The sequence below is a fragment of the Cajanus cajan genome, chromosome 7 (assembly GCF_000230855.2).
Source record: "Cajanus cajan strain Asha chromosome 7, NIPB_CcT2T_4, whole genome shotgun sequence".
In the NCBI taxonomy this organism is placed as follows: Eukaryota; Viridiplantae; Streptophyta; class Magnoliopsida; order Fabales; family Fabaceae; genus Cajanus; species Cajanus cajan.
The window spans coordinates 43,191,728-43,204,553 of record NC_138523.1 but is presented as its reverse complement, the minus strand read 5'-3'; the positions used below and the strand labels follow the sequence as shown (position 1 = coordinate 43,204,553).

The following is a 12,826-nucleotide window of genomic DNA, read 5'->3' as shown; positions in this document are numbered from 1 at the left end:
GAAACAAATATTCCATTCCATCATTTGGAATAGTAAAAAGAAGGGAATAGTTACAATTTTTTAATTATAATATTATTCTGATTTTAACTTTATTTTTTTTAGCAAGCAACTATCTGTGAATTTCTTGGCAAGCAACTATTTCTATTTGGCTTATTCCTGTCATCATTAAACACTTTCCAGAATCTGAGTAGATCAACAGAACATGAAGAAAACAACAAATAAATAAATTCATGTTTGCAACTTAATATTAGGAGAACACAATATGGGTATAAAAAAATTATATTTACCAGTGCTTAATAATTTCATCCATTTTATCTCCTGGGAAACAAAAGACCTGACCTTTATTTCTCTCTTGGTCATTTCCATCATTCTATCCTATTCGTTAAACCTTGAACAATTGTAAACATGATCTTTTTAGTTTGTTATCTGCTTTCAGTACAATATTTCTTCTATCTAGTTTTTAAAATCTTTTTTCAGGTTTTAGATAATTCATGTTTGCAACTTAATATTAGGAGAACACAATATGGGTATAAAAAAATTATATTTACCAGTGCTTAATAATTTCATCCATTTTATCTCCTGGGAAACAAAAGACCTGACCTTTATTTCTCTCTTGGTCATTTCCATCATTCTATCCTATTCGTTAAACCTTGAACAATTGTAAACATGATCTTTTTAGTTTGTTATCTGCTTTCAGTACAATATTTCTTCTATCTAGTTTTTAAAATCTTTTTTCAGGTTTTAGATGGTATATACTTGAAGGTCAAATTGTTCCTTCCGAGCTAACAAGGATCATGATATTTTTTAAGGCACTACACTTGTCAACTTATGCTCTCAATGATGTCTTAATTGCATATCTATTTTCTGGTTCACGTTCCAGGTTCTCCTTCATGGAAGAGCTTCATGTGAAAAATTAAAACTCTTAAACTTATGCATTTTCTTATTTTCATCTCAAAGCATAGTTCCCTGTAAAGAAGCCAATAAACATGTATTTTTGCAGAATCAGACAGGGTGAACAACAATGTTCCCCTCTAATTAAATGCAGATCAAGTGGTCTAAGGGTGACCAACCATGTTCCCCTCTGAAAAAAGGTGTGATATATATTGATGGTTCTCATATCAATTATACCATCCAAGATGGGGATATCATTGAGATATCTTCCGAAGCAGCGGTCCTGAATTTTACCTTGCCTCATCAGTCGTTATAATTAGAGACGTCATGTAAATTTCACAGCACATCATCATTGGGAGAATACGCAAATTTTGTTGAAGGATCAGTGTGTTTAATGAAAAATATAGGCCACGGGAGTGAAAATGTCTATAAGCCTGCAATGAATGTATACTGTTACTTGCTTTGTAAAGTATACCTCTTTCGAAGTGATACACACCTAAGCTATCACAGAAGCAACTTTCCATTTTCTGCAAATTCAGTTGCAGTACCTTTATGAAAATCAGAAACAGAGAATATGCATTATTGGGCAGCTTACACACAGCCATGACAAATTTCTTTCATGCACAAAAACATCAGCACAAAAGAAAAGATATCAATGATTAGTTAAGAACAGATATGAAATATCTCTAAAGCATATTTCCAAAGCAAAAAAGTAAAATACTATATGTTTCTAAAGGATATTTAAGAAGTAGAAATATAAAAGAGAGACTGCAACATTCAAAGAAGGGCAGCGAGGAGATAGATCAAGGATTGCGTTGTGCCCTTGAAAAGTAAAAGTTATATGTGTCATAACCTGGAGAACTAAGTGGCCTACATCTCTCTCCCATGAGAATTCTCTTCCTCCATAGCGGTGTGCCTTCATTTTCATCATCACCAGCTTCTGGCTCAAACTGTTTCTTCTTTTTCTTTTTAATAAGAGACTTTAACTTTAGGCGAATAACCAGTATTTTAGAGCGAATCCTAACCAAGTGGCGTAAACTTGCCTTTATCCTCACTTGTCCAAACCCGGTGACAACATCATTGCCATCTCCATGCACATCACCACTAAACCTATCCCTCATGAAATTGTTCCATCCTTTACCTAGAAAAGGAAGATTCATTTTCTCACGTTGCCTATCCTTCTTTCCTTCACCTGCTCCACCATCCAAGGCAACAAGCTGAGATGGTGCATCTTCAAGTGCTAAACTCTTTCCGTTTCCCGAGTCACCAAGAGGGTCCTTTCTCTTCACTCTGGAAGAAGCATGGTTGCAAAGTGGTGATGGTGTTTTGTTTCCAAGAACACAAGAGAAGGCCGAGCCAACTGATTTCCTTGAGAATTGGCCTCCACACTTGAACCTTGTACCACCGTTGTTTCTTTCATCAGCGTCAGTGGTGGCCTTGTCTTTGAGAAGCAAGTGAAGCTTTTTTCTCTGCATTTTGAGAATATGAATCCTTAACTTTGAATGGCCATGCATGGAAAGAAGTAGTAGGTAGCAGTTACAGTTTAGAAGCTATTGGGGTGGAGAAGGAGCACAAGGAATATGATGGGGTTAGTGGGTAGCAAAATTCAACAATAACGTAGGAGTGGGAATGTACGTGCACCATGTCATCATTTTTTTTTATAAAATGAAAATATTTAATATATATGAAAACAGTTGATTCGGATCCGTTAGTGTGACAGAGATTATGATAATTTACGAGATTTTAGGTTCAAAACTTCATGACGTTTAAGTTATATGAATTTAGTTTAAGTTACTCTCTATACAAATTTCACTCAAAAATAAAATTAATACTCCATTTAAACAAATCTTAGTTACTCAGCTATATATAAGGATATAATTTAGCAAAGTATTTTTTATTTTGTCTAAAAACACTTAGGATCTGTTTAGCAGTGAGAATTACATAACTTATGAGATTTTAAGTTTAAATATTATGATATATCTCTTATTTATTGTACTATTATTATTATTATTATTATTATTATTATTATTATTATTATAAGGGCGTAGTTATAGAATTTTTTTTTATGAGAATTATGAATCATAATTTATAATAATTAAAATTTATCTATTTAATCATAAATATTTATGACAATTAGGAACAAAACATTTTTAGATCTATTATTTTATACATTTTTTAGATATATTTATCAATAAAATTTCTTAAATTTTAATTATTTATCGCATTAAATGATTTATGAAAATTTGATAATTTTATTGCAACATTTTTTTGACCTGAAAAGTTCTATTTCTACCTCGTGAAAATAATTTCATGAGAAATATAAACAAAATTATCAAGACAAAATATTTTATAAAGATATTATTTTAAATAATAAATTAAACATGAATAACAAGTCTTTTTAATTTTGTATTTTTGAAATAAAGATAAGATTTTATGTATACTAAACACTCTTTAGAGGAAGGTTTTGTTTGTGACATTCATTTTTTTCTACTAAATTTCATTATTTTTAATTCATAAAAGCATAGTATTTTTTATCTAATTTTAGTAATTATAGGTGATTATAAAAAGCTTATATTTTGATTAGATTAATTAATTAGAACATTAAATTTTAAATATATTTCTATTTTATATAAGTTTAACACATTGTTTGATTATGAATTTTAAAAAAAAATTTAATTAAATTCCTGATTATTAAAAAAATTGGAATATTTTTATAATGATAGAATTATTTTGATGATTTTATATTAATAATCTTAGATATCAAATTTGTATTCCTTAAATAAGGGTTGGGATTCAATCATCAACTTGTTCATGAAGATGAAAGATATCACTTTATTTATAGAAGTCGACTTCTTTATAAAATAAAAAAATCAATAACATTATAAATGTGCCTTAAAATAATTAAGCATGATAATAGATTGCTGTGTTACCCATAATACTGTGATAATGAATTCCAAATTACTATCGAATGTACCATTAAATATTAATTGTAAATTGAATGAGATTTTGAATATTAAATTTTATCAATTAGATTTATTTGGTCTTCGACTGAAATTAACAATATATTTAATTCCAAACTTTATTTAATAAAAGAGATTAATAACATCATTAAAATTGAATTCTTGAGACATTTTACAACATTAAAAATATATGACAAATGTTATATATACATTTTTCTCTTTTCTATCCATAAATAGACAATGTCTTAAAACTTCGGATGAATTAATCTACTTTTATAGAGTTACGAAATATGATTTTTGTTGTTCAAACATTATTTTAACATAAACGAATATCTTTTCTAATAGGTATTTCTCTCTTTTCAATTCGTTTTATTTTATTTTTCTAAATACCTTTTTTATTTATTTATTTATTTTAAAAATTTATTTTTAAAAGTTATGTTCTTCATCTACGTCCTCTTCCTCCTTTTTTTTCTCGCTACTTTATTCCTCACTAATTAATATTTTTAGGTCTCCCTTCTTCTTTTTTTTACTTTTTATTTCTTGATTTTTCTTCAATAATCAAGATGCTCAATAGCTCATCTTTATTATTTTTAAATTGTTTTTTTACGCTTAATTTCAATATTTTTTAAACCTTAATTCTTCACTATATCTTCAATATGGCAATTGAATACAAAGTTATAAATTTTATGAAGACTTCATTTTCAAAGGTATGATCCGTTGATTTTATGATGAATTATTGATTATAAACAACATGTTTTTCATTATTACTATTTTGAAGTTATGTTTTCTAATTCTTAAAATATACTTCCAAAATATATTTTTTAAAAGAGTAAAAATATTTCTCATTTAAAAAGTTTTTTCCAAAAGTTATGTTTTATTCTTTGAGAAAGTACTTTTGAAGATATATTTAAACTCTTCCAAAAAAATAGTATTTTATAAAATATTGTTAGTCTTGGAGTTTGGGATGTTAAAATATAATTTCAAAAAGTATTTAGAGAGATAAAAAAAATATAGAAAGTACTTCCTAAAAATAAAAAATGTGCTTTCGAAAAGTACTTTATAAAAAAAAAATTGTTCTTTTGAAAAGAAAGTATATTTTTTTTATCTCTTTTGAAAAGTAGTTTTGAAAAGTATATTTAATTAATGAAATTGTATTTAAAAAAAATAATATGAGAGATGTGTTATTAATTAACTAATTGAAGTGTATTTAGAAACAATCGAAACATATTTTTCATTTAATAAAATAATTTAGAAACATAATTTGTGTAAATTTCATTCAAATTGTGTTTTTCTTTCTTTCTTTTGTTATGGTTATACGAAACCGTAATATATGGGCCTGGCCCATTTACAGAGTGAGCCCGATTGCATAAACCCACACCGTAGAAGTGGAGTTTGGTTAAACCCTTGCAGCTGTTGGCCTGTGAAGGTTGTCGCCGGAAATGAATTCTGTGGCGGTGAGACTTGCGAAGCATCTCCGACTCTCTGCTCTCTCTTCATCTTCACTCGGTCTGTTTCTATCTTTTCGTTTTCTTCATAACCTCTGCTCGTAATAACAAATGCATTTATGTCCTCACTGCGATTGCTTCAATCATCTGAACTAACGCCTCTCCACTAAATATGTATGCGTTCGTCATTCTTCCTTTTTTCCTTCAAAGGAGAATTTCGTCGAACACTTGCTAGCAATGACTATATTTCATTTTCGGTGACATACGTATGTACTATTATGCATAGCATAGCAAGACGTGTGATTCTGTTGGTGAATAAATTAGGTCGTGTGTCGAGAAGCGGAACGTTATGGTACTCGACGTCTCAATCTGGAGGTGAAGATGATCGGGCTTCAAATGATAATGATGGACCTAAGAACGAAGAATTGGATGAAGAGTTTGATGGTTTTCTTGGTGGAAGGCCCGAGCTACAGCTGCAAGGTGTGGATCCCAAGAGGGGTTGGGCATTCCGTGGTGTACACAAGGTATTCGATTATTATTATTACTACTACTACTGCTACTATTAGCATCTCTATGTTGGAATTTTGATTTGGTAAGTGGTAACTACAGAAAACCTAATTTGTGAACTCAATTTATGTTCAGAGCATAGATTTTGTTTTTTTTGTGCCATGATTCAGTGTATAAGGTTTTGCATTTTCGCTCTGCTATGACTGAGTAAAAGTTTTGCAATACTAGGTTTTAGAGGAGATTTAGTTTTTATTTATTTATTCATACAGCCGGAAATTTTATAAGTTTGAATAAAAAGAATTGGTTCTGGACAATGGTCATGCTAGAGCCAATAAAAAGACATTCTCACTACACAGATTGAGGCTTTAAAACGGAAGTAAGCTTAAAGAACAAGATTTTATGTATGCTAGTCCTCCTTAGCTTAAAATGACGATTGATGAAATATTTGCTTGTTGCGCCTGACAAATAATTTGACCAACATGGTAGTCATTATAATCAGGCAATTATTTGTGGAAAAGTTGGCCAAGCTCCTGTACAGAAGATATTGAGGAATGGTAAAAATGTAACCATCTTTACAGTTGCGACGGGGGGCATGTCTGACCAGAGAATTGTAGGAGCAAAGGATTTGCCGAAACCTCCTCAATGGCATCGCATTGCTGTGCATAATGATATACTGGGGGCCTACGCAGTACAGCAAATCTTTAAAAAGTAAGTGTTTATACAAGAAATATATTCTATAATTGGGGTAATTGTTCCAGACTTATGCTTGACCTTTTATGCAGCTCTTCAGTTTATGTTGAGGGTGACATTGAAACTAGAGTTTATAATGATAGCATCAACGGTGAAGTTAAAAGCATTCCAGAGATATGTGTTCGCCGTGATGGTATGACACTATATGCATTTTTTTCTCATAACATTTTCTGAAAGACAATACATTAAGCTCTCCCTAGGTTCCTGTTATTTTACTTTAATGTCTCTTACTAAGTTAGAAACATTGGCCACATTTATCACTGCACGTGCTCATGTGTGTCCCTTGCGAGCGCTGGGTTGGGGGAGGGGGGGGGGGGGGGATGATGTGTTGATCTAATTATTTTGGAACATTTTATTCTTTCACTTAAACCTTGAGCTTATTTTTATGGGTTTGCTGTGCTGCTTCAGTTATATAAACAAACTGTTTAATAACAATTAGTTTCATTTATTCCAACTACTCCCCACCAGTATATGCAGTTAATATGATTGATCATTTATTTAATTTATGGACAAAATGCTTTGTTGCATTTTTCTTGCAATACAACTTCAGTTTGGAGAGGTCAAATAAGTTTTCTTTGCATGGAAAGGCAGACTTAATCTTGTTTAAAAGAAGACCAGCGAGCAGTGCATTTCTCAATTTTACTTACAGGGCTAACTTGACATTTTACAACTTACATTAGTATGGACTACATTGGGGTTAAAGGAATCCGAACTCACTGAAATTGATAAAGTTTCAATTTAGATAATTAGTTTTCTAATTTTTATTCTTAACTTTTCAAAAGTTGAACTTATAGCTTGCTTATTTCACTTCCTATGTTATCTCTCCAGGGAGACTTCGCCTCATCAAGAGTGGAGAGAGCATTGATCAAACTTCCTTGGATGAATTGCGTAAGTTCCTTTAACTATGGTTGCAAATAATGACATATTTTAGCAGTGGTTTGTTTCCACTTTCCACACACTTTTCGACGGTTTTTTAAGAAGTTAATTGTGGGGCATAGCCTTACTTAAGGTCGAAGTTTGTTCATGAACTAGTATTATGCCTGACAATAATAAATATGTGCTGGCAGGAGAAGGGTTGTTTTAGAAGGAATCTGACCATCTAAAGGAAGCATCTTCTTCTGTAAGAATCTTGCATCTTCTTCTGTAAGAATCTTAGACTTGATGCGAAACAGCATTTATAATGAACACTATGATGAATACTTTGGTTGTTTGATTTTATTTTTCATATATATTCTTCAGTATTCTGAATTGCAGCTTCCCATGGTTATTTTCTTTTGTGGGAGAGGTGTAGAAGAATATATTATTTGTGCCGCGTAATTTGGATATGAATATTACTAGTCAACTAAAACTTTGATGTAGGGGTATGCACGAGTTTAGACAAGCCAGACATGCACATTTAAAGGTTTAAGTCTGGCTTGTAAAAAAAGTTGCACAAATTTGACTTATTTATTAAAATGAGTACAGTTGAAAGTTTGAGCTTAACTTATTTGTAATTTAATTATTTTGTTTAATTAAAAAATTAAATTATTTTTTAAGTTTATTACTTTAGTTTTAATAAATATCTTAATTCGTGCTCAATGTGATATATGAAATTAAAAAATTCTACCATAAGTTACTTCAATAGTAACTTTAAAGTTACTCATCCTCGCGTTTTATTCCTTTTCAACCCTATGGTCAAGGATTATTAGTCGGTCGTTAGAACTCTTAAATAAAAGAAAATGAAGAATAAAGATGTAGTAAAACCTAGAGTTGACCCATTTTAATGAAGATTTAACGAGTAGAAATTAAATAGTTGACGATAATTAAGTTGGCTCAAGAGTAAAAGGGAGTTATCTGAGGGATGGCTGCCCCTTGGGCGACCGATTTAAACTTACATTAGGGGTCCCACTCCACACCCGAAGCTCTCTAAAGCCAACACGTGCACGATGCCATGTCTATGTTCTCTACAAGCACTTGGAGGAAAGCTACTTACTCTCCAGTGAAGGAAGGGATGTAACTACCCAGCAGACAAATTAATGTTTCTGTTGAGTTCTTTATCAAGCTACTTACTCTTTGGAGACTGAATTTTTTTTTAAAAAAAAAACACTTAATAAGAGATGAAAATTAAGAAAAAAAAAGTTTTTCGATAAATTTATGTATAAGCTAATTCATAAAAGTTAATTTATATTAAATACCCCATTAAATATGTAAGGAGGAGAAGACAAGGAAAGTGAAGGGTGAAAAAGAAATTTTAATTAAATATTTTATTTGGTTAATCGTAGAGAATGTGAGAAATTTTAAGAATTAATTTACTTAATTTGATTTCAAGTCTTTATAGGGGTATTATAGTCAATGCACTTTAAATGCTCTTTAAGTATTCTTCCCTCTTCTCTAAATTTCTCAAATATTGAAGGACAGGAAAAAAAATAGATAAAGAGATTTTTATTCTCTCCATTACCATATTCTCTTTCCAAAATTTGAACGAAAAAAACAAAATTTTATCAAAATCGTTATTCACCTCTCTAGTTTCCCTACCAAAACTACTTTAAGATACGAAGAACTTTGATATTTCACTACATGTACAGTTGAAAGCCAAAATAATGCATGACTAAAATTTGAGAATTTTAAACTTTTTCTTACTTCCTAGTTGCTATTCAGCTAGCTGTTCATAGCTGTCATAATCAAATGGATCCGTGGTTGAAATTATCAAACAATTGATAAGATTTCCTTGGCAAGTGAGGATCATTCGTGCGTACAGAGAAGCTAACACTTGCAGATTGCTTGGCTAATTCTTCCCGATGGAATCCATGTCCTTCTTAATCTTCCTCCCGTTCCTTTGTTTTTTGCGTAATGTCATGGGGATAACTTTGTATCGTTCTATTCTGTTCGTAGTTAGATTGGCCCATGATTTTTATATCCCCTTTTTGAACTTCCCACCCCTAATTTTTTAAAGAAAATTTTTACAAAAATACCTTGATAGAAATTAATTTTTTTTTTTGTGTATCTTAACATAACAAAAATTAGTTTTCGTTGTATCAGTAACAAGTAAAAAAAAATGTCAAGGAAGTAATGGGGTGCAAAAACTCAGCTGAGTAAAAAGAGAAAGGGCAAAGGTGAGATTAAAAGGGTGGGGTGGGGGTGTATGGAGAGTGGGGGGACGGAGGTGTAAAGAGAAGGTTATAATAAAAAAATAAAAAATAAAATAAAATAAAAAAGTGGAGGGTGAGAAGATGAAAAAAGGATATGAACTTAATTTTAATTTACGCAAATTAGACTAGTTTTATTGTAATTGAATTTAATTTGATCCAACTTTATTTCTCACTTATGCTTATGAAACTAGCCGTTATGAAACTAACCGTTATGTTACTAGCCGTTGTAAACTAGCCGTTTTTTATGACACTATATAATTGACACACATTTCTTGCATCTGATTCTCAAAACCTACTTGAGTTATTTGTCTCAAAATCTATTTGTTGCTTCGTATTTTCTCTAAAGTTGACACTTTAATTTCCCACAAAATGGATCTCGACAGAGACTTTGATGCTTTGTTTGAGCAAGTTATAGATGAGGAACTTGAAGACAACACCGACGAACATTTAATGAGAATAGTACTTGAGTTGCAACAACAATCTGACAATACTACTTGTCGAAGGAAAAAAAGATTGATGATTGATCGATGTCGTGAAGAAGGGAACAATCGATTGTTTAATGATTACTTCTCTGAGAATTCAGTTTACACAGATACTCAATTTCGACGAAGATTTCAAATGCAAAGGCACGTGTTCCTTAGAATTGTAGAAGCCCTTGGTCATTATGATGATTATTTCAAGATGAGGGTTGATGCAACTCGAAAGAATGGTCTTTCACCATTACAAAAATGCACAGCTGCAATTTGTATATTAGCATATGGATCAAGTGCTAATAGTACAGATGATTACGTTTGAATTGGTGAAAGCACTGTTGTGGAATGCTTAGAGAGATTTGTATCTGGTGTGTGCAACATATTCGGAGCTGAATACCTTAGGAGGCCTAACAATGAAGATGTTGAACGACTACTTCAAATGGGAAATGCACGTGGCTTTCCAGGTATGTTAGGGTCTATTGATTGTATGCATTGGGAATGGAAAAATTGTCCAGTTGCTTGGAAAGGACAATTTTGTCGAGGTAATCACGGCAAACCCACAATTATGCTTGAAGCTGTAGCTTCACAACACTTGTGGATTTGGCATGCTTTTTTTGGCACCATAGGTTCAAATAATGACATTAATGTGTTGAATGCTTCGAATGTGTTTAATGACGTTTTGTCAGGACAAGTTCCTGTTGTACAATACATAGTGAATAGAATCCAATATAATATGGGTTATTATCTTGCTGATGATATTTATCCAGAGTGGGCTACATTTGTGAAGACCATCCCCTATGCTACAAGGAGAAAAGAAGAAATTATTTGCCGAACGACAAGAATCGGCAAGAAAAGATGTAGAGCGAGCATTTGGAGTATTGCAATCTCGATTTGCAATTGTGTGTGGACCAGCACGTGCTTGGCATGTTGATACATTGAAGAATATCATGTATGCATGCATCATACTACATAACATGATAGTTGAAGATGAGAGACACACATACAATATTAATTTTGATTATGATAATAGTGGTAACGAAGTCTCAACTACCGGTGTATCTATTGGTCCTCATCCTATTTTTACTATAACATACTTACAAAGAATGGCACATCTTCGTGATAGACAACAACACCGACAACTACAACACGACTTGGTGGAACATATTTGAGAACGTTTTGGATATTATAATAACGAAAATTAGTGTGTATTTAATTTTGTTATAATTTTTGCTAATTCTTTTTATTATGTAATTTCTTTTTATTATTGTAATTTTTTTATTCTGTAATTTCTTTTATTTGTTATTCATATTTATATATTATCCATAATAATTAATTTTATAAAAAATTATCATAAAATGTAGTGTGAGGTGTCAAAAAGTGTAGTATGAGTTGTAAAAAAGTAGGAGTGCTTATAAGCAATTTTCATCGGAGCAAAGATTGTAAAAATATAGTATAAATTGCTTATGAGTGACGTGACACAGTGAGACCCATTTATAAACAACTCCAATTATAGATGCTCTAAGATCCTCAAGGATACTGATTTCTTGAAACATAACTACGTTTTATTTTAAGTGTGTTTGAGACATGTTATACTTCGTTCTACTATTTTGGTGTGCACTTAGAATTTCTTCTACCTATAATCAGATATTGATTTCTTTCGGGGGTTAAGATCAATTAAGTGAGTTATTTTTCTCTCTTAACAAAGTCTTTTCTATTTTAAGAAATCGATTGTGTCGTCATTGTCGTGTGCTAATATTATAATGTGGTACAGTAATCAAATTTATAGCTAATCTGTGCTTTGTGAAACTCCACAATAGCAAATATTAAAACGCTAGAAAAAGGTTGGTTTAATATTTACAGGTAATTAAACCCAATCCAAATCCACACCACTTTTTGTCCAAAAAAATATTTGAACTATATTTATTGTTTTTTTTTTCTTTTCTAAAAAATAATTGTTAAAAGGTTTACCAATTTGTTCAAATAATAAATATTACAAACTTATTCATCAAAATATATATATATATATATGTGTGTGTTATACAAGCATTTGCATTTCAATTAATTTCGAAATGCCTTATACAATTGACGATAATACAAATATACAACTTCACTTCATGACACTACTACCTAATCAGTAAAGATCTTTCGGAAATAAAATTTATTGCAATTGAGTCTTAATAACAAATACTATAAAAGAGTTGTTTAAAAAAGCTATTAAATTGTTTTTTATTAAAAATATTACTAAAATAGATGAAAATTTGTAATAAAAACACGGTAATAACACTTCAAATAAAAAAAATTTACTTTTAATTCTTTAACATGTAGTCTACGTATCATTTATTAAAATATGGGACGGTTTGGCAGGAGGCCATGATTGTAGTTTTCTTTTTCAGGCATTTACGCATTAATTTAATGCGCCTTCACTTAATATAGACTGCACAGTGATATTTTAATTTTGGCCATTTACTGCTCACGTTTAAGAAAGAAAGCCCAGAGTCAGAATATTAGCTGAAACATATATTACCCGTTTGTAGTTTGTAGTTTGTAGTTTGTAGTTTGTCTTAAGGCCAATTACAGGCAGTGATCTTAAAATTTTTGTTTTTCTTGATGAAGAAAATAAAGATGTAGAAGCAAGTGCGATGTGTAGTGTTGAAGACAACTCTACAGAGAGG

At 31.0% G+C, this 12,826-nt stretch overlaps 1 protein-coding gene and 1 pseudogene across 1 annotated transcript; both read left to right on the top strand.

Moving 5' to 3' along the window:
• The first annotated feature begins 5,198 nt into the window (after positions 1-5,198).
• MTSSB (mitochondrially targeted single-stranded DNA binding protein) lies at positions 5,199-7,801 on the top strand. The gene is made up of 6 exons (XM_020354638.3): positions 5,199-5,357; positions 5,621-5,820; positions 6,303-6,511; positions 6,586-6,686; positions 7,382-7,441; positions 7,621-7,801. Exons 1-6 carry the CDS (start codon positions 5,291-5,293, stop codon positions 7,635-7,637), a joined length of 654 nt encoding a protein of 217 aa, XP_020210227.2. The 5' UTR covers positions 5,199-5,290; the 3' UTR covers positions 7,638-7,801.
• Positions 7,802-7,948: 147 nt separating this feature from the next.
• Positions 7,949-11,810, top strand: LOC145949557 (uncharacterized; annotated as a pseudogene).
• The last annotated feature ends 1,016 nt before the right edge of the window (positions 11,811-12,826 follow it).

Excerpts from the sequence above, each read along its gene's own strand:
- MTSSB (XM_020354638.3), top strand. The coding sequence starts at position 5,291 with ATGAATTCTGTGGCGGTGAGACTTGCGAAGCATCTCCGACTCTCTGCT. Across the intron at positions 5,821-6,302 it reads CATTCCGTGGTGTACACAAG|GCAATTATTTGTGGAAAAGT; the intron begins GTATTCGATTAT and ends CATTATAATCAG. Across the intron at positions 6,687-7,381 it reads GATATGTGTTCGCCGTGATG|GGAGACTTCGCCTCATCAAG; the intron begins GTATGACACTAT and ends TTATCTCTCCAG.